This window comes from Thalassophryne amazonica, chromosome 6, assembly GCF_902500255.1.
Source record: "Thalassophryne amazonica chromosome 6, fThaAma1.1, whole genome shotgun sequence".
Taxonomy (NCBI): Eukaryota; Metazoa; Chordata; class Actinopteri; order Batrachoidiformes; family Batrachoididae; genus Thalassophryne; species Thalassophryne amazonica.
The window spans coordinates 24,492,130-24,514,975 of record NC_047108.1 but is presented as its reverse complement, the minus strand read 5'-3'; the positions used below and the strand labels follow the sequence as shown (position 1 = coordinate 24,514,975).

Here is a 22,846-nt window from a genome sequence, read left to right as displayed (position 1 = left end):
CATTTTTCTGTGTTCAACAAAATCTGCACAAGTGTCCATGGCATCGGATGACGACAGCGACCTCGAGGTTGAATTCGACTCTTTCTCGTCTGGTAATTAACACGTTTGTGTCCCTTCACAGAAAAAAAAAATCTTTCTAGTCTGGTAGTGCATTTGCGTTATTTTTGTGCTATAGTTTCCCCATTACTATGGAGATATTGTGAATTACTGTTTAAAAATGACATAAAATTCTTTGGAAATTAAAAAAAAAAAACGCTAAAATAGCTACGTTGTATACATTTTGTTTGTGTACGATAATTTCTCCCAAAATACGATAATTTTGAGGTTTTGGTACGATAGTTGCATATTTCATATCTGGCATTCTCTACTACCGCACAAACGTCGTTTTTTACGCGCGTCATGAAGTGCACAGACGCGCGTATTTTACGGCGTTTTTAAGGGCTCCATTGCGGCGCGAAAAACGGTGTATTTTTGACAAATTAACCGACAAAACGGCGTATTTTTGGCGAAACGTGTCTGAAAGTGGCGCAATTGTGGCACTGTTGGCTTGCCTTAACTCTGCGCATGCGCGGGAATGGCGGAAGCGAACAACAGTTTTTTTTTTGTTGAGGAAAACTTTTCTTGCTGCAAAATGTATAAAAAGTTAATTAATGGGACATATCATTACTAAGCGACATGTTGGAGCGTTGTCCTATGTTCTTAGCATGTCGTGTGTTTGGTAAGTCCACTGGAGAAGCTGCTTTCGTTTTCGTGCTGAGTCAGTAAGTAAACAGGGACTTTTTTTTCTTTAAACAGGTTTGTATTGAGTCCAGTGGCGCTCAGCTGTCGAGTTAAAACCGAATACGAGACCAAAGCCGGACAGTGCTGTCCCAAGTGCCATGAAGGTAACTGTTACCACAACAACACAACTCGGGACAAAACGCTCTGCTGCGTCTGTTTAAGCTAAAAATGCAAAAGTTGGAAGTAAGCTGCTGCTTGTGTGTGCGTGCGTGCGTGCGTGCGTTCGTGTACGCGGACAAACTCAGATTTACAGGTGGGTTATTTTTCTTAAATAAACATACCTTCCAGCATTTGAGGGACAGACTAAGGCACGGGTTGAGTGTGAGGTGTCGAGTCGAAAACGAGCGGTGTGTCGACAAAATGTCGCTTGTAATGTGCAGCTTGTCTCGCTGCTCCAACAAAAGAGCGAGAAAGATATGTGGGGATACATCTTGTTTCTTGCTTATTTGAATTATACCCAAGATTTTGCTTTCTAGGTTGTCCATGCATTTTCTGTCTTCTTTTTGTTTTATTCTTACTTTATATTTGTATTTCCTGTATTGTTTTATTGTGTTCAAATAAATAAATAAATCTTGTCTTGCTGATGGCTACAAGCTTCAGGAGAGAACCAGACTGTGAATCCTTGAGTATGACATGAACCGAGTGCCATAAATTTAATTCATATTACAAGGGAAATTTCCCAACGTCAAAATTTTACTGTTTGTTCTCTGTTTCGAAGAAAAAAAAATACCTCATCACTTTTTGTCATGGCAAGGATAATAAACTTTTTTTTTTAATGAGGCTTAATTCTTAATCATTATAACTGATTTATTTTTTGGTCATTTTTATTGTTGTTTTGTCATCTGGTGGACTTTGAGTCTAATAAAGTTGAATTGAACCTAATTGTTCCTAAGGTTGCTTTGCAGTGAAACTTTTTAAAATGTGCATATACGAGGTCTGTTAGAAAAGTGTCGACCTTTTTATTTTTTGGAAAAACCTGATGGATTTGAATCACGTGTGCTTGCATGAGCCAACCTTGAACCTTCGTGTGCATGCGTGAATTTTTTCACACTTGTTGATTGCATCATTTGCTGGCAAGCAGAATTGTGTGAGGACGTGTGTAGCGTTCTCGGCGGATTTTCATTGCAAGGAAAATGGGGGAACAACTGGAGCAGCACTGCATCAAATTTTGCCAGAAACTGGGCAACAGCCAGGTGGAAACCATTCGGATGATTCAGACGGCTTTCGGTGACGATATGGGCATCACAGAGATTAAGGAGCGGTACAACCAGTTTAAAGACGTCCGCACATCGGTGGAGAGCGAGCCACGCTCTGGTCGGCCATAAACATGCTGAAATGACCAGATCATTTCCAAAGTGAACGCTGTGGTGATGCGGGACCGTCGAGAAATTGCGGAACAGGTGGACATCAGCACTTTTTCGGCACATTCCACTGTGACAGAAGATTTGGTCATGAAAAGAGTTGCAGCAAAATGGAAAATGGCGGAACGACTGGAGCAGTGCTACTGCATCAGCCAGGTGGAAACCATTTGGAAGATTCAGATGGCTTTCGGTGGCCTTTCAGTCGTGTGACTATCTGAGAAATTGTGGAAGAGGTGGGCATGTCACAGCATGTCCTGTGAGACTTCAACATGGAGGCTTTTTTGCTCCGCCGTCAGCAGCTTCGTGCCGAAGCCTTCGGCACGAATTTCGCCACCACTCTTTTCATGGACAAATCTTCTGTCACAGTGGAATGTGCCGAAAAAGTGCTGATGTCCACCTCTTCCGCAATTTCTCAGACAGTCACACGACGGTCCCGCATTACCACAGCGTTCACTTTGGAAATGATCTGATCATTTGTGTTGATGGCCGACCGGAGCGTGGCTCGCTCTCCACCATTGTGCGGACGTCTTTAAACCGGTTGTACCGCTCCTTAATCTGTGTGATGCCCAGAGGATCGTCACCAAAAGCCGTGTGAATCTTCCGAATGGTTTCCACCTCGCTGTCGCCCAATTTCTGGCAAAATTTGATGCAGTCGCACTGCTCCAGTCGTTCCGCCATTTTCCTTGCAATGACAATCTGACGAGAGCACAATACACGTCCTCACACAAAGGCTGCTTGCCAGTAAATGGTGCAGTCGACAGGCGTGAAAAAATTCACGCATGCGAAACGAAGGTTCAAGGTTGGCTTTTCTAACAGACCTCGTGTGTGTGTGTGTGTGTGTGTGTGTGTGTACAAGGTCTGTGAGAAAAGTATCCAACCTTTTTATTTTATGCAAAAAATATATGGATTTGATTCATGTTTTTACGTCAGCCAAGCTTGAACCTCCGTGCGCATGCATGAGTTTTGCCACGCCTGTCGGTTGCATCATTCGCCTGTGGGCAGGCTTTGAGTGAGCACTGCTCCACCCCTCTCGTCGTTGTTTCATTGCGAGGAAATGGCGGAATGATTTGGGCTTTTTTTTCCGTCAGAATTTTTTCAGAGACTGTTAGAGACAGGCAGCTGGAAACCATTCGAAAAACTTATCTGGCTTTCAGTGAAAATTTTACAGGCTTCACAGAGAATAAGGAGTGTTACTACAGCTTTAAGGATGGCCCACAATGGCGCGCGCCGCGCTCCGAACCGCCATCGAGAGGCAGAAACCACCACATCATTTCTAAACGGATCGCTGTGTGGAGCCGGGACCGTCGTGTGCAGTTTCTCTGGTTATCACAAGAGCTGGACATCAGCCATTTTCCGGCAGATTTCACTTGTAACAAGAGATTTTGTTATGGAAAGTCACACGGAGGCTTCGCACGTCACGACCGATTCGCTGATGAAGCGAGACAAAGGAACACCTCCGTTTCGGAGTATTAGAGGACAAGTTCGGACATGCCCAGCTCTCCACAATTTCTCTTATACTCACTTGACTGGTAAGCACTGAAAGCCGAGATAGGCATCAAAGCATGCTTTTAGATTCCAAAGAGTGCTTGGCACTGGGCTTTGCTTCAAATCTTGTAACTTGTCTAACAACTGCAAAACCAAACTGACGAAATAAGACAAAAGTAGCTTAACCTGATTGAGACAAAAATTTGTGGCCGTCTTCTGCGAACAAACAGTTTTAAAACTCCGGCCTCAATGGCTGAGATCGTTTTGCATTGAGCACTTCTGATTTGGCTCACACAGATGCAAGCGAGTAACACCTCATTATGTAGCAGGCTGACAAAATGTAATAAATTTTCACACCATTATGTAATAATTTACGCATTTTGTAACAATTGCTGCATTTTGTAATAAGCCGCTTGAACGCAATATGTAATATTTCTACGCATTTTGTAATAAAATTATTACACATTGCGGAGGCTATTTCAAAATGAGGTAGCTGATTTTTTTGTTTTTTAGGGGTTTGCAAATGTAATAACATGGTGCATTATGTAATAACCAACAAAAATGGTATCTTTTTCAGCACTGTGATCTATCAGGCACATAAAGCACAACATATATCATCAGTAATGACAACAGCATTGTATAGGCTGCATTAGTGCACATACAGGCCCAGGGCAGAGGACCTGAAAGTAAAACCTTAGTAAAGACTTAACTGGTTTGGATTCATGAGGACATCTAAGCCTCACTGATAAACCACAGCACATTTGCCCCCCCCACACACACATACCACCACTGTTGTCAGTAGTGTATCCACCCCTCACACAACACACTACCCCTTTTTTCACAATTCTCACTATTTTTTTCTGTGTAGGCTCTCAGTTGTCCAGGTGGTTTCCATAGTAGAGAAGCTTGAATCTTCGACTGGACTGGGTTGCTTGACGCGAGGACGTTTCGCTTCAAATCGCAGAAGCTTCCTCAGCTAAAATTCTTGCTCTGGTAGTCTGACTTTTGTCTTGACTCTTGTAGAGAAGAATAAACAGAAGCCACAAAAGCTGAAGATCCTCTGTAGTTTTTCCCCTACTCTTGCTAAATAAGGGAGAGACACTCCTCTTCTTCTTGTCTCTGCCGCCTGTCTATCTGGTCTCTTTGTTCCCTGGGACTTCTGCACTTTGTTCAGGGACCATCGTGGGTACCCACATACTGTGAGGGCTTTCCGGACAAGTTGTTGTTCTTTAGCCCTTCCCTCTGCAGTTGTGGGCACCTGCAGAGCTCTGTGTTGAAGAGTCCTGAGCACCCCGAACTTGTGTCCAAGGGGGTGGTTTGAGTCAAAGAACAGATATTGGTCAGTGTGCGTGGGTTTTCTGTAAACACCTGTCTGGATCTGCCTTTTCTCTCCAATCGTAACATCACAGTCCAAGAAGGCTAAGTGGTTGTTTCTGGCATCCTCACGTCTGAACTTGTTATTGGAGTCCACCGAGTTAATGTGGTCTGTAAAGTCCTCAACCTCCTGTTGCTTGATTTTCTCACTTCTCACTATTGTTCCATTAGTACATCATCCCATAGTCACAGTAGCCTACATTGCCCCCCCATCATCATCTGTCATCAGTAGTACACACTCCTTTACTACACACTGTCCCATCTCCTCCACAAGCATACAGCACATTTACGCTGCTCCCATGTCAGTCTTTGATAGCCTATCCTTCATAAAATAGAATTAATTATAAATTAATATTTTACTGGAATAGTGATTTCTAAATTAAAATGTGGCAAAATCATAAGAACATTTATGCAGTAATGTGTTAACTGCTGGGAGGTGCTTACTAGTATAGGTTTATTTTGACAGTTGAGGTCATGACAAAGAGCTCTTTGGTCATGACATCACTGCACTGTCATGACATTACTGCACATGTAGCCATCACAGCACTTGCACAAACAGGCAACATGTTGAAAGGTATGGAATTATATTCAAATTTAATATGTATTGGATTTTAGAGCAGAAATCAGATTTGTCCTATTTAGAGGTAATGAATATGAAAAGTAAAGCTAGGTTGCATGTTAACTTTGCAATGATAGCTACAACTTTTATGCTGGTTAGGCTGCAATGTGTTGGTTAGCTGACAGCAGCTAACCTAAAGCTTGCTGAACTTGAAAAAACTTTGATAAATGGTGTTTTTTTTTTTTTCAATTTTATTTCATTTCTCACACATGAATTTAGTCACAGTAATAATTAAAGATGTTTTATCGATTTCCATGTTCATTAATTTATGTGTAAAATAATTAGCAGGTTTAAACTACACATTTTAAAGCAGTAGGCTAGTTCTCAACCATTGCGGACCCTCTCCCGGTGGCGGCGCGAGTTAGCTCCAGGATGAGGGGAAAAATCAGAAAATAATAATAATAATAAAATTCCATGTCGAAAATGCAAGTGGTTGGACTACTGTAATGCAGTAACAAATGAACCACACGTTCATTTTGCCAGGGAGTAGCATTTTGAGCTTGTGACAAGATGCCACGTAACTGTTAGACTTGCCCAAGCTCTCTATATAGCACACGTGCGTAATTCACTCTAGTCTCTTGCCAAGTTCGCTTGTGTTTTCAGTATTACTATCATCAAACATCCCTAACGCTACCTCAAATCTGACTTTACTCTGAATAAAAGAAAAAAATGTAAAAGAAATAATAAATGAAAACATATATTGCCTTGTTAGAAATATCTAATAAATAGGTTACCATGTATGAACATAATAAAAAAATGTAAGGTATTGTCTTCAGCTAGCAGAATGGAATTTAATCCTATCTATGACTACTTTTCAGACAAATCTGGTATTAGCCACTATTCTGACCTGTACCCTTTGGGTGTCATGCATGGGGTATGGACAACCGCAGTCAATGGGTGAAGATGTGTACAGCATTATAGTCAGCAAATTGAGAGGAGTGTTCAATGTCCCTGTTGCTGAACGGACAAGAATTCAACAAAATGCCTTAGTGAGGCTGTGGAGGAATAGAAATGTCTACCATCTAAGTGAAGATGGACAAACCTTATTGTGTGCCGGGAAGCCAGTCATTTTAAAATCTGAAATTCAGGGAGTGGTTTGAAAATGTATGGATGACACCAGAGGATCTGGGGCAAAAAAACTGAACAAATGACTGAATGAGCAATATTCTGGCATAAGTGTGAGGAAGGTTCAGAACACTTTGGATAGGTCTGAATGCTACCAACTAAACCAGGCTATATTTGGAAACAAACCCATCCCAAGGCCGATGAGGGCCAGAGAAGTACACCATCGACATCAGATTTACCTTCTTGATATTGGAAAATGGAAGATTATTCAAGGCCGTTCTACATATCAATACATACTTACTGTAGTCGATATATAATTGGGTAAAACATCTGCCTTCATATTCCAGAGTGCTAAATGAAGATCCCAAGGAAGTGGTTAGGCTGGATGACTCCATTTGAAATTTATTATGGGAGAAAAAGCAGTAGAATAATGCATCCCTTATCAGGGTCTCCCTCTTCTACCAGAAAGGAATATTTAAATAATCCACTCCCTGAACCCTCTCTAAAACAGCGCCATCAGTTTTGTTCTAAACAGAACAGATTGAGAAGACGGGCACAGAAGGCCACTGGGCACTGTAACAAGCGGATGATCAGTCTGAAATCAAAGCAAAACCCACCATCTGTTTATAATGTTAATGAAGCTGTTTTGGTCAGAGTGAAAGACAAAGGTTCAAGAAGGTATCGGGTCATGACTGGTAGAATTGTGAAATGAAATGTAAAGCTTGCCAAATACAAAGTGGTGTTTCAGATTCCTGGAGATCCCAAAATGCAAGAAAAGTGGTTCTTTGTATCAGATGTCACAATTACAACACGCCTGCAAGAAAGATTCCGTTCCAAGTCTTTAAAGACTTCAAAACCTTTACATCCACTGTTGATAGAATACACACAGAGACAGACTTGAGGATTTCATTTCTTTGTATCTGAATGTGCGATTTGACCCTGCACCAGCTGGAAATTGCCAGTTTGCTGCAGTATCTGATCAGCTAGCCATGTACGGAATTTTCAGATCTCCCGAAACTTTGAGAGGAAATTGTTCAAGATTTAAGGTTTAATCCATATGCGAATGGAATACACCTGTCACACTTTGTTGATCAAAATGACTGGGATGAGTATTTGAAGAGAATGTCACAATGTGCGACATACAGGGACCATATCACGCTACAAAGGGCCTCTGAGATTTTCAACGTTCAATTTCTTGTTGTGTCGTCATTGGGTGCTGATGCATCTACAATTATTTCTCCATTCAATACATACCGTGATGGCAATCCTTGTTAGCCCTTGGATACATTGCTGAAGGACATGGGGAGCACTATTTACGTCTGGAAGGATCAGTCTCTCCATTTATTGAAAACATACTGGAAGCTGAGAGGGAAAGACTAATTCAAAGACGTGAAAATTAATCCGACCATGATCATGAAGAGCTCACACCGTTTGCTGATGGACAACAAGAGCATACCCAAACAACTGAATCTCAAGCTGATGCCCTTGGTGGCCCCACACATGATGTCCAGCTACATGGACCTCTGGATGATAATAAGAGAGAGAGAACCTGGCCCGCCATCCTGCCGCCAGAACTGATTTCATTTATCATCAAGTTGACATTGGATATGGACATGTCAATGCTTGGCATATTTAATAGAGTTTCAAAGGTCTTTCGAAATCTTGCTGAAGCATTCCATCCCCAGATGTACTTAAGAGAAGGTTAATTATTTCTTTTGGTATTGATGTAAATAGTGACGTTGAAGTAAGCATGATGAGGCTTTATAAATACGCAGGGCAGAATAGCAGTCTGGCAATGCGACTTAGGGAGCTGTTGAGCAAAAATACCAGTTGGATGATGTCCTGGCTTCTGCTGAAGTGTATTGGCTGTGGTCAGTTTAAAATCAGTGACATTTTTTGGAAAACAGTGTAAAAATGTAAAAAAAAAATGTGGTTCGTATTGTGTGTGATTTTTACTGATGTTCGGTTGTAAAGGTTTGTTCATGGTTCTTGAGAAATAGTTTTATTTATTGTTTGTTCCTTCATATTCATAATGGGAGTTGTAAGTAAGCTTGTGCCTTTTTCTTTTGTTTTTGTTCTATTGGACAAACAGTAATTGGGATCTTAGTGAATTAAAAAGAGAAAAAAATTGCTCTCCTTGTTTTTATGTTTTTATACCACGGTCAGTGAGAATTCCATGTCTAACTGGCGTGCATTATTTTCGTATATACGAACACGTAGTTCGGCGAGTTAAGTCACTGTTATAATCACTCTGCTCTGGTCATCACCATAGCAACGCGCAAATCATTTGGCGCAGATCAGCTGTGTTTTGACAGGTGAATGACAGAAACACGATAAAACATGGATTTCCAAGTGAATTTTAATATTTTTGGCCAAAATAAAACATCTGAGGAATGGAAAGAGGAGGAGAGCAGACGAGAAGAACAGCAAAAACAACGGCGTAAAGATTTAACATCGGACAAACTGGACAAGAATGAAGACAGGAAAGAAGAGGAGAACAGTTCTATCCTTGCGGGCTGTCGGGACGCTCTGCATCAAACAGCGAGCGTAATTTCTGGACCTGTTGCCAGTTGGCCGCAGCTCCACACAGCAGAGAGAGGGGCGGTGTGAGTGGCCCGCTGCAGCGCGAGTCCGCAGACACAGCGCATCGAAGGCAAAATGTCTTGAGACTGGTATAAAATAGTCCCAAATACTCACACATTTTTATCAAGTTCTGTTAACGTAAATAAATGTGTGTTAGTTCACTGTGTGGGACCATGGTATAAGCGAATTAAACAACTTGAAGTCGTGCATTATACGGTTTGAATGCACTTCGCGGAGTAACACCACTCCGCTTTGCATCGTGGTGTTTTTGACTCCGTGTCGTGCATTCAAACCGTATAATGTACGGCTTCAAGTTGTTTAATCCTTACTTATGTGTTCATGTGCCTATTTCAGTTAGGCTATTTTATGTGTGTCAGAATAACACACCAAACTTAAAGCACTTTAAACAGCCACCAAATATTTTAATCACAGCTTTCCACATGTTCTAATGACCCTTACCTATGACTCCTCTCCCCATGACTTCTGATCAATTCGATTTGTTTTATCCTTCTCTGTCTGTTTTGTTCCTGTAGATAAATCTCTCCAACATGTAGCTAAAGGACTACCAATGAAATAGTGCCAGTCTTGAGTCTGTGCTACACACTGCCCCCACATCATTCTTTACTCAGTGCCCCAGATAATGCCCTGTCTGGACTGTTCTTCTATCGCACTGGCTTCTATTGACAGATAGTGTATGCATGGGCCTTTAGGTTTCTCAAAGCAAACCTCAAACAGTAAGTGAGCCTTAGATGGCATGAATCAAAACCTGCATGTGCACTAATCTAGGCTGGGCTGTATACGATGCTGTTGTCATTACCAGTGATGCCGGTAACGCGTTACTCTAATCTGACCACTTTTTTTAGTAACGAGTAATCTAACGCGTTAATCTTTCCAAATCAGTAATCAGATTAAAGTTACTTCTCCAAGTCACTGTGCGTTACTATTATTTTTGCATTGTGGGTCGACAGCAGCATTAAACTTGGTCTGTGGGCAGGAGGTTGGGGTTCGACTGAACTACCCACTTTAAGCGAGCTGTGAGCTTTTCATCCGCATTTTTTTGCAGCAGCTACGACTCGTGCTTTTTTTTTCTCCTTTATTTAGAATTCTGAGCTGAGCCGCTCCGTATCTGCTGCTAAAAAACAGCTGATCCTCCGCGACGCGTCAACAACAGACAGTTTTCCACTCAAATGCACCTAAACTCTTTCTGAGGACCACATGATGTGAAAACACAATAAAACTTTCTTACTTGTAAATCTGGTCATGTTTTCTGCATAAATAAATGTTATCCATTCTTTGTGCTCAAACGCCAAGCAGGGGCGAATCCAGATAGAATGGGGGCGTGGGGCAAGGATGTGCCCCCCCCACAACACCCCTAGATTAAAGGTCCAGTTTTGAAGCCGTTTTTTTACTACAACTACTAATACTACTTAAAATAATAATAATTTCGACAAGTAAAATGTTTAGAGATAATTTAAATGTTAGAATGAATTTTATAGTTACATTTATAAACAATGTAGGTTAGAAACTGCAAGTTTTACTGTTGCAGTGCTGCAATAGTTAAATATGAGGTCAAGAAAGAGGTCTTTATTTTACTTTTTATAAAACAAATATTTATTTTCATGGAAGTCAAGAAAGGGTGACTATAAAGTGAGTTTTGGCAAAAACAGGTATCATTGTCATGTTGAGGTGGCAGAGGGTTGTTGTCGGCAGCTGGGGAAAGTAACTAAAAAAGTAACTAGTAATCTAACTTAGTTACTTTTCCAATTGGAGTAATCAGTAAAGTAACTAAGTTACTTTTTCAAGGAGTAATCAGTAATTGGATTACTTTTTCAAAGTAACTGTGGCAACACTGGTCATTACTGATGATATATGTTGTGCTTTATGTGCCTGATAGATCACAGTGCTGACAAAGATACCCATTTTTGTTGGTTATTACATAATGCACCATGTTATTACATTTGCAAACCACTAAAAAAATCAAGCTACCTCATTTTGTAATAGCCTCCGCAATGTAATAATTTTATTACAAAATGTGGAGAAATATATTACATATTGCGTTCAAGCGGCTTATTACAAAATGCAGCAATTGTTACAAATGCGTAAATTATTACATAATGGCATGAAAATTTATTACATTTTGGTCAGCCTGTTACATAATGAGGTGTTGTTACATAATAGGGTGTAACATCCTCTAACAACTCTAACAGTCATTGTCATTTTACGCATCTCTTTGCACATGCTTTTGTAGTCACCCATATAATTGCAAACACGTGGGGGTGTGTAATTGTTCATAAGTGTGTCTCTGATGTGCATATCACTCTGGTGACTTCATGTTTTCACACTGTTAACGGTTCCCAGCATCACCTCTGTGTTGGCAAGTGGCCAGGAGCTGTAGAACCGTGCGTACACAGCCAGGATTTTTGTGTGAGCACACAGCACATTTCCACGGTCTTTCACTTTTGATACATCTGAAGATAGAGATGACGTATGCTGCATTTTTGTTGAATGCACACTTTGTGTATGAGGCCCCTGATGATTGTGTACTACAACAATTACAATGAGAAAATCAGTATTTGAACACCCTGCGATTTTGCAAGTTCTCCCACTTAGAAATCATGGAGGGGGTGTGAAATTTCATCATAATAGACATAATCTAAAAAAAAAAATCCGGAAATCACAATGTATGATTTTTTTTTTTTTTTAATAATTTTATTTGTATGTTACTGCTGCAAGTAAGTATTTGAACACCTGTGAAAATCAATGTTAATATTTGGTACAGTAGCCTTTGTTTGCAATTACAGAGGTCAAATGTTTCCTGTAGTTTTTCACCAGGGTTTTGCACACACTGCAGCAGGGATTTATGGCCCTTAATTTCCACACTAATACAATGGGTGTCCCATCCACAGTAAGAGTAGGCCTATGAATAGGGCCACAGCAAAAAGGAGGGTTAATGGTTAAAGTGGTGGGCTTGTGATCAGAGGATCTTTGTTCAAATCTCTGTCAGACCAGAAAGTCACTCAGGTCCCTTGGGCAAGGTCCTTAATCCCCAAATTACAGCCTATGTCTGTGTGTGACAAATAGTTTGTGTAGGGATGGGTATCAAACAGCGGTTTCCTTTAAGAATTGTTAAGAAATATATTCAATAGGCCTTTTTGCTTAAATGATTCCCTTATCCGGTCCTTCAGTCACATTACGCCAGAGCGGCCATTGTTTTTGAGGGTGTTTATTGGGAAAAAAAAAAATCATTTCTTTACATTGATACAGACCTGCTGCTTCTGCAGCGACTCTGCTTGAAGGCAAAGAAACAGTGCTGCTTCTCTGCTTTTCAGAAGTGGCAGGTCCGCAATTTCTTCATTAACTCCACTCAAAGACATTTGAAGTTGTCAATCGTGAGTCACTTTTGTGTAGATTAACGTCACTAACTGGGACTCTTGTCTTGTTGCGGGCAAGAACAAGAATCGGCCCCTGTTCTGTTCCTGTTTTGTGGGACTAAGTGCACAGTTTTAAACGCTGCGCGTTGACAGTTTTTTGTTACATTTTCGTTTTAATGTCCAGAGATTAGGATCCAGTGACCAATTTCATATTTATTTACTTTAAGACTCAGTAAAATGTTGTTGACATAGAAAACCTGTAAAGCCTACTTTTAATACACAGAAAATTCACAAGCAGTATTGATAAAGAATGTGATCGATAAGTGGACTCAACAATGGCATTGATATTAACAAAATCTTATCAATACTCATCCCTAATTGTGTGTATGGGTGAATGTGAGGCATCATTGTAAAGTGCTTTTACCGTAAAAGCACTTTATACAGTGGGGCAAAAAAGTATTTAGTCAGCTCCTGATTGTGCAAGTTCTACTTAGAAAAAATGAGAGAGGTCTGTAATTTTCAACATAACTGAAGGACCATGAGAACCAAAACTCTCTGGTCTAATGAGACAAAGATTGAACTCTTTGATGTGAATGCCAGGCATCATGTTTGGAGGAAACCAGGTACCATCCCTACAGTGAAGCATGCTGGTGGCAGCATCATGCTATGGATATGTTTTTCAGTGGCAGGAACTGGGAGACTAGTCAGGATGAGGGAAAGATGAATGCAGCAATGTACAGAGACATCCTGGATGAAAACCTTCTCCAGAGTGCTCTTGACCTCAGACTGAGTGATGGTTCATCTTTCAGCAGAACAGTGACCCTAAGCACACAGCCAAGATGTCAAAGGAGTGGCATCAGGGCAACTCTGAATGTCCTTGAGTGGCCCAGCCAGAGCCCAGACCTGAATCTGATTTGAACATCCCCATCCAACCTGATGGAGCTTGAGAGGTGCTGCAAAGAGGAATGGGCAAAACTGTCCAAAAATAGGTGCGCCAAGCTTGTGCCATCATATTCAAGAAGACGAGGTTGTTAATTGCTGCGGTACTTTGTTTGATTGTGCGCTGTTCACATACATGTTATTACATAGCAACATTTCCTTTGCCCCTCCCTGGCCGGGGTCCAGTGGAGGTGGACATCCGTGGCACAACATGCCGGCAGGCTTTGCTGTGACCGATCGATCTCAGAGCTCAATCAGTTGCGATCAGATCATTTCAGATGCTGTTTTGATGCCATCAGAATATGCAGTCTGCAATCAGATAATGCAGAAACTGCACATAGACCGCTGTCAGATGTGTGTTCCATCTCGATGGTGCCAAGAGTGTTTCGAACATGTGCAACACACTCGGGACAGCTGAGCGAATGCGACCAAATATGTAGATGTTCACAGACTGCTGTCCATTGGTCTTCGGACAGCAAGAAAGTATTTCCCAATTGTGGCCCGATGTGTTATTTTTGACGCAATTCGGCCTCAGTCTGCGTATGTGTGATTTTTTTTTTTTTAATACTCAACAAAAATATAAACGCAACGCTTTTGGTTTTGCTCCCATTTTGTATGAGATGAACTCAAAGATCTAAAACTTTTTCCACATACACAATATCACCATTTCCCTCAAATATTGTTCACAAACCAGTCTAAATCTGTAATAGTGAGCACTTCTCCTTTGCTGAGATAATCCATCCCACCTCACAGGTGTGCCATATCAAGATGCTGATTAGACACCATGATTAGTGCACAGGTGTGCCTTAGACTGTCCACAATAAAAGGCCACTCTGAAAGATGCAGTTTTGTTTTATTGGGGGGGGATACCAGTCAGTATCTGGTGTGACCACCATTTGCCTCATGCATTGCAACACATCTCCTTTGCATAGAGTTGATCAGGTTGTCAATTGTGGCCTGTGGAATGTTGGTCCACTCCTCTTCAATGGCTGTGCGAAGTTGCTGGATATTGGCAGGAACTGGTACACGCTGTCGTATACGCCGGTCCAGAGCATCCCAAACATGCTCAATGGGTGACATGTCCGGTGAGTATGCCGGCCATGCAAGAACTGGGACATTTCAGCTTCCAAGAATTGTGTACAGATCCTTGCAACATGGGGCCGTGCATTATCCTGCTGCAACATGAGGTGATGTTCTTGGATGTATGGCACAACAATGGGCCTCAGGATCTCGTCACGGTATCTCTGTGCATTCAAAATGCCATCAATAAAGTGCATCTGTGTTCTTCGTCCATAACAGACGCCTGCCCATACCATAACCCCACCGCCACCATGGGCCACTCGATCCACAACATTGACATCAGAAAACCGCTCACCCACACGACGCCACACACGCTGTCTGCCATCTGCCCTGAACAGTGTGAACCGGGATTCATCCGTGAAGGAGAACACCTCTCCAACGTGCCAAACGCCAGCGAATGTGAGCATTTGCCCACTCAAGTCGGTTACGACGACGAACTGGAGTCAGGTCGAGACCCGATGAGAACGACGAGCATGCAGATGAGCTTCCCTGAGACGGTTTCTGACAGTTTGTGCAGAAATTCTTTGGTTATGCAAACCGATTGTTTCAGCAGCTGTCTGAGTGGCTGGTCTCAGACGATCTTGGAGGTGAACATGCTGGATGTGGAGGTCCTGGGCTGGTGTGGTTACACGTGGTCTGCGGTTGTGAGGCTGGTTGGATGTACTGCCAAATTCTCTGAAACGCCTTGGAGACGGCTTATGGTAGAGAAATGAACATTCAATACACGAGCAACAGCTCTGGTTGACATTCCTGCTGTCAGCATGCCAATTGCACGCTCCCTGAAATCTTGCGACATCTGTGCCATTGTGCTGTGTGATAAAACTGCACCTTTCAGAGTGGCCTTTTATTGTGGGCAGTCTAAGGCACACCTGTGCACTAATCATGGTGACTAAATCAGCATCTTGATATGGCACACCTGTGAGGTGGGATGGATTATCTCAGCAAAGGAGAAGTGCTCACTATCACAGATTTAGACTGGTTTGTGAACAATATTGAGGGAAATGGTGATATTGGGTATGTGGAAAAAGTTTAGATCTTTGAGTTCATCTCATACAAAATGGGAGCAAAACCAAAAGTGTTGCATTTATATTTTTGTTGAGTATATTTGCAAAAAAAAATAAAAAAAATTCATGTTGTCATTATGGGCCATTTTAAGTAGAATTTTGAAGGAAAAAAACGAGTGCTCCATTCTGGAATAATGGTGATGGGACATAAGAAAATGTGGAAAAAGTGAAGCACTGTGAATACTTTCTGGATGCACTGTAAGTTGCTGTAATATATTTAATGTGTGCCAAATGAAGAAAGTTTTTCATTTAAGCATGGAATAACGTCAGCAGTGATCACAAATGTAACTTTTTCTTGTACTTAATGGAAAACACTGAGATTTTGCATGATAGTCCAACACAAATATGAAATGACCCACCATTAATTGCAACAGAATTTATTTTTCACCATGAGTGCAGAATGGTCTTCTAAATGACATACTGAAAGTCCCCTAAAATCCAAGTGCTAAATTTGCATCTATAAAAATGGCTGCCATAACAATAAAACAATGCTATAACTTTGCCCCTAGTACACTTTGAATGACAGTTTTTGGGGTCTAAATTGACATTTTTGTGGCAAAGGAATACATTGGAACCATTCTTAAATCTCTAAGACAAGGCTGTAATTAACATATTTCAAATGGTCACTGAAATGATCAAAATATCTGTAATTCTACAATAAGGGCACCTAGAGGGACAATATTGGAGTCTAAATTGACTTTTTGGGGGCTAGGAAATATAATACAACCATTTTCAAACCTGGAGCCCTAATTAACATAATATTATTTAAATGGTTACCTAAATAATCACTCTTTCCATATCTCTGCAATAAGGGCATCTAGAGGGACAATTGTGGAGTGTAAAGTGACATTTTTGGGGCCATGTAACAGTGCAGTATCTAAGCTAGGGCCTCAATTAATACATTTTAAAATGGCTGCTAAATCAATATAATATTCCAGTTCTCTCTTATTGATGTAACCCACTCCAGTTAAATAATAATGTTTTGCATATGTGTGGCGGAGGTGTAATGGTCTTGTTTGTTTCAGGTTGAATAAAGATGGATGAGCTCCAGGGCCCAGTCTGCAATAAATCTGTGTTAGAAAGTCAAGCTTGTGCAAAACTTACAACAAAAGGATGTGAAACCATTCAGAAAGCCAGTGAGGCAAAAGGCATAATGACAATAGCAGTGCCTGGACAAAATGTGCACATTAAATTTTTACAAAGAACCCTGTAGGCAGTCTGGTGTGGTCGACCGAACCCCCCCTTCAAAAAAAGTAGTCTGTCCTGCCTTCACTGCGCGTGCATCATTTTGGAGCATCAGCATCGTCATTTCTGAGCTTCAGCAGCGATTCACCGATTATCACCTTGTTTCTGCTTAAAACTGCACTCCAGTCATCATCTACATCAACGACAGATATCTGAAGCTTTTCTACAAAAATCATTTCCACATAAATTCAGCATTATTTCATAATAAAAGACAGCGGACCGATCACAGCAGCAGCACGGCACACGTCTGGTGTGCTACATCATTTTGGAGCGTCAGTAGCAAAATTAGGTGATTATTGCTGCTTCAAACTGACTTTAGAATGAGGTTTTACTTTGCCATCTGATGGTTAATAATCACATTATTCCCTTTGATCGCTTTGGGTGTAGACTCAGATGAGCTGCTGTGGTCCCAAATGACACATGCGCAGTGAAGGCAGGGCGGACCAATTTTTAGGGGGTACCGTTCAGTTGGCGAAACCAGCATTGAGGCTCATAACAACTAATATAAACATAGAATAAAATAAAATAAAATGTGGACCAAGTAAAATGTAAAATGAGAATTATATACAACTGTGGAATCATATTGCAAGGGAAAATTGCACATGGTTTACAGATATTGCACCAGAAACTTGAAGGTGTGGATTAGTGATTTGTTATTGTTCAGTGCAGTGATCGCTCTGGGGAGAAAGCTGTCCCTGAGTCTGTTTTTTCCTAGTTTGATTGACCTATACCATCGGCCGGAGGGTAGTAGGTCAAACAGGTGGTTGCTGGGGTGGGATGTGTCTTTGCTGATGCTGGCAGCTCTGCTGAGGTAGCGAGAGCTGGCAATGTCTTCCAGGCTGGGCAGAGAGCAACCAGTGATCCCCTGGGCCATTTTGATCACCCTCTGCAGCGTTCTCCTGTCTGCTGCTGAGCACCCCCCCGTACCACATTGTGATGCAGTACGTCAGGATGCTCCCGATGGTGGCTTTGTAGAACAACACCAGCAGCTTCTCCTCCAGATTGTTTCTCCTGAGCACCCTCAGGAAGTGGAGTCACTGCTGGGCTTTCTTCACTACCACTGGTGTTGGCAGTCCAGGAGAGGCTGTCAGAGAGCTGCACTCCCAGGAACCTGATGGAGCTGACCCTTTCCACACAGTCCCCTTGGATGTACGAGGTCTGTGAGAAAAGTATCCGACCTTATTATTTTTTTCAAAAACCATATGGATTTGAATCACGTGCGATTGCATCAGCCAAGCTTGAACCTTCATGCGCATGCGTGAGTTTTTTCACGCCTTTTGGTTGCATCATTCGCCTGTGAGCAGGTTTTGTTTGTTTGTGTGAGCACTGGTCCACCCCTCTCGTCGTTTTTTTATTGCGAATAAATGTCTGAATGATTTGGAGCTTTGCTGCGTCAATTTTTTTTCCAGAAAGTGTGAGAGACCTCCAGGTGGACACCGTTTGAAAAATTAATATGGCTTTCAGGGACGATTTTATGGGGATTAAACAGATTACGGCGTGTTACTGCCGCTTTAAGGACGGCCCACAACTGCGCAGCGCGCTCCCAGCGCCGATCGACATGCTCAGACCCCGCTGAAACAACCAGATCATTTCCAACGTGAAGGCTTTGTTGTCGTCTGACTTTCACAAAAAGGCAGGAGACGTGGACATCAGCACTTTTTCGGCACATTCCACTGTTACAGGAGTTTTTTTCATGGAAAAAGAAGCGGATGAATGCACCACCATGCCGCTCATGGCGCGGGACAAAACCACCTTGGTGTTGGTCTCACAGGACGGCTTTGAGATGGTTTTCAGACGGATTCGGGTTGCTTTACAGTCGTGTGATTATCCGATTGTGATTGTGCATGAGCTGGACATGCCCCAACATGTCCCATGAGGCTTCATCACGGCTTTGCTTTGTGCCATGCGGCTCCACCGCGACGCGCGGAACTCCTCCGCACGTCTGTCTTAATGTGCTGAAAAAGTGCTGATGTCCATGTCTTTTCACAATTCCTGTGCTAGTCAGATGACATACCGCATCAAGACAGCGTCCAGTTTAGAAATGAACGGCACATTCCACTGTTACAGGAGTTTTTGTCATGCGCGGTGGAGCCGCATGGCGCAAAGCAATGCCGTGATGAAGCCTCACGGGACATGTTGGGGCATGTCCAGCTCATGCTCAATCATAATCGGATAATCACACGACTGGAAAGCAACCGGAATCCGTCTGAAATATCACACAAAACCTGCTCACACAAAACCTGCTCACAGGCGAATGACGCAACCGACAGGCGTGAAAAAACTCACGCATGCGCACGAAGGTTCAAGCTTGGATGACGCAATCACACGTGATTCAAATCCATATGGTTTTTGAAAAAAACAATAATGTCGGATATTTTTCTCACAGACCTCGTGGAGCGGGGCTGGGCCAGCCCTGTTCTTCCTTTAGTCCAGGATTATTTCTTTTGTTTTTGTAGTATTCAGCCGCAGGTTGTTAGCTGAACACCACGCTGTCAGTCGATTGACCTCGTCTCTGTAGTCAGTCTCATCCCCCCCTGAGATGAGCCCAATCATGGTGGTGTCATCTGCAAACTTTATGATGGTGTTTGTGGGATGGGTCGGAGAGCAGTCGTGCATGTAAAGGGTCAACAGGAGGGGGCTCAGTACACAGCCTTGAGGGTAACCAGTGCTTAGTGTGATGGTGGAGGAAAGGTGGGGGCCGAGTTTCACGGACTGTGGGCGGTTTGTGAGGAAGTCCTTGATCCACTGGCAGATGGGGGTGGAGATGCCCAGGTGTGTCAGTTTCTGGACCAGGATCTCCGGGATGATGTGGTTGAAGGCTGAGTTGAAGTCCAGGAAGAGCATCCTCACATAGCTCTGCTGGTGCACCAGGTGGCTCAGCGTGGTATGGAGAGCTGTGGCGATAGTGTCTGTGGAGCGGTTTGCCCTGTAGGCAAACTGCTGGGGGTCCAGAGTGGGAAGCAGACAGGCTCTGATGTGCTGAGAGACCAGTCTTTCAAAGCACTTCATGACCACAGGCATAAGTGCACAGGCCTGTGGTCATTTATGCTCTCCACTGCTAACTTCTTGGGGACTGGAATGAGGGTGGAAGATTTGAGGCAGAGTGGAATGATGCCTGCGACAGGGACAGGTTGAAGATGCAGGTGAAAACTCCAGCCAGTTGGTCAGCACACGCTTTGAGTACCTTTCCAGGTACACCATCAGGGCCGGCTGCCTTCCTGGGTTCACCGCCTTCAGCACATGTCTCACTCTGTGTTCCTGAAGTGTTAGCATGCTAGTGCTGGAGGGTGGTGGGTGTGGAGTTGCTGCTGGTCTGTCTGCTTTGAAGCAGGCAAAGAAGCGGTTCAGCTCCTCTGCCAGCGAGGCGTCAGACCTAGCATTTCCTGGGTTGCTGCTTCTGTAGTTGGTTATATGATTTATTCTCTGCCACATCCTTCTGGGGTCATTTGCAGCAAAGTGGTCTTCTATCTTTTTCTTGTAGGCAGCCTTGGCCTCTCTGATGCCTCTTTTCAGATTGGACTGGCCGCGCTGTACAGGGCCCTGTCCCCTGATTTAAAGGCGGTGTTGCGGCTGGACTGCACTGTTCATCTAGGGCTTCTGGTTTGGAAAAACCCTGACCCTTTGTTGATGGTGACAGTGTCAACACAGTTCTTAATGTAAGCGAGTATAGTGTCAGTGTACTCCTGCAGGTTGTGGCTGGAAAATAAATCCCATGCAGTCCTGTAGCTGGGAGAGCGCTCCCTCAGGCCAGGTTTGGATAGTCTTTCGTTGTGGCTTTGTTTGCCTCAGCAGGGGGTGTAGGTGGGGGTGAGGGACGGGCAGAAATGGTCAGATCCAGCGAGATGGGGGAGGGGAATGACTTTGCACACATGTTTTACGTTTGAGTAGACATGGTCCAAAGTATTTTCCCCTCTGGTGGTACACTTCACGTACTGGACGAACTTAGGGAGCACAGTCTTTAAACACGCTTGCTTGAAGTCACCAGCAACAATACAAACGCCATCCAGGTGGGCCAGCTGCTGTTTATATACACAGGCAAGCAAGAGGCTAAGGGCTGTGCTAACGTTAGCATCGGGTGGGATGTAAACAGTAAACACGACTACTGTAAATTCCCTTGGGAGATAAAAGGCCTGCAGGAGACTGCCAGCACCTCTAAATCAGGAGAACAGTGAGAGTCAATGACCCTCCTGCTACAGCACCACTTGCAGTTCACATAAACACAGAGCCCTCTACCTCTGCACTTACCTGGATCACTGTTCTGTCTGATGTAGCATGCGGCCTGCTAGCTCAAAGCCACGTCTCCGTGATGAAAATAACGCTGCAGTTCCGCACAAAGCTGTTTGTGCCATTCGTAGCTCCAATTCGTCCATTTTGTGGGTGATGGATCTGGCGTTTGAGAGGAAGAGGCTTGGTAATGCTGGCCTGTGAGGTTGTTTATGTAGCCTAGCATCGGAGCCGGACTGACATCCTCGCTTCTGCTTCCTGTCTCTACGCCACTTACACCGCCTGCTGGGCAGGCTGGTAATCCACGGAGAGCCTGGTGTTGTCGCTATGTCCTCCGGGATGTTGTGGTACTGGTGGAATCCGCTTGTAACCGACAGTTTGTACCTCAGAGCGAGGTCGATAAGGTTCTGGCGGGTGAAGCTGTGGGTCGCTTTACAAAACTAGAAGAATATACGCACAAAGAGTAAGAAAAACAAGCACCAAATTGGAGAGCTAACCCGTGCGCGCCACCATCTTGCCTCTTTCCTTCCCAAGTGTCTTCAAACTTTACTTGACAACATATTCAAAAGTAAGGAAGGGAATAGTTAATATGCTTCTATGGTATTAAAAAGCATGTACAGTGAGGAAAATAGTAGTAGTAGTAGTACTAGTAGTAGTATACTTTATTTCAAACTCGAAGTCCATAAAAAAAAAAAAATATATATATATATAAACAATGCAGACAATAACACACAAAACATGCAGTTTATAAAAAACCTGTTGTACCAGTGCTTCCACAGAGCTGACTGGTAACGCACAGACCTGACATAGGGGCTCACCAGAGGCTGTACAAGGGAGTTCTTACAATCATTTAGCCGGCACACAAATCTGTACATTAAATTTCTCATCAGCGCATCAATGAGTTGACACGTGCCTGACAGAACAGCAGGCTGGCACTGCTGAACCTGGGCTTTTCAATAAAATGCAAAAAGCATCATTATAGGCAACTTTAAAGTTTTTGTAATGTCGTCTTCCTATATTTGCACCACAATGGTGCTGTGTAGAGTGGTGAGCAATAGGTCCTGAACAGCTGGATTTTTACATTTTCTGTGCACATATGAAATTTTCTCACCAAAATATTGGCTTGGGCATAAAGTGTTCGTGCTGGTGATTGATATCATCCGCATCACAAAGCTTGTCTGTTATAAAGTGACCCAAGTATTTTGTGTCACCACAGACTCTTAGTGTTTGTCCAGACATAAAAGTCTGGAAAACAAAGGTCCTTGTCCTCTTTGAATCTACAAATAAGTACAGTACTCTTTTTTGCATTATACTTAATATCACATTCAAGCCCATAATCCGAGCAGACATTCAGCCCCTGTTGAAAACCAGCACTGCTTGGTGAAAGGATGACCAGATCATCAGCATACATGTAATGATTGATCATTTGTTACCAATCATACAACCTGTTTTAACAGTGATTTAAGCGCTTGGACAACTCATCCATATACAGATTAAATAAAGCAGTGGACAACAGCCCCCCCGCGGATGCCATTTTGACACCAAAAGAGGCTGAGATGGTACTTCCCCACTTAACCTGCATCTTCTGACAAGAGTACCATAAACAAGTATTCTTATAATACTATCGGGCACATTCCTTTGCTTTAGTTTTACAAA

General features: G+C 42.8%; 1 protein-coding gene across 1 annotated transcript in view; it reads left to right on the top strand.

Moving 5' to 3' along the window:
* The first annotated feature begins 574 nt into the window (after positions 1 to 574).
* Positions 575 to 22,846, top strand: part of LOC117511430 (tumor necrosis factor receptor superfamily member 14-like) — a 57,150-nt gene continuing 34,878 nt past the window's right edge. Inside the window, exons 1-2 of the mRNA XM_034171457.1 lie at positions 575 to 718; positions 796 to 884. Coding sequence (XP_034027348.1) covers positions 651 to 718; positions 796 to 884 — 157 coding nt within the window. The 5' untranslated portion in view covers positions 575 to 650. The remainder of the gene's footprint in view (positions 719 to 795; positions 885 to 22,846) is intronic.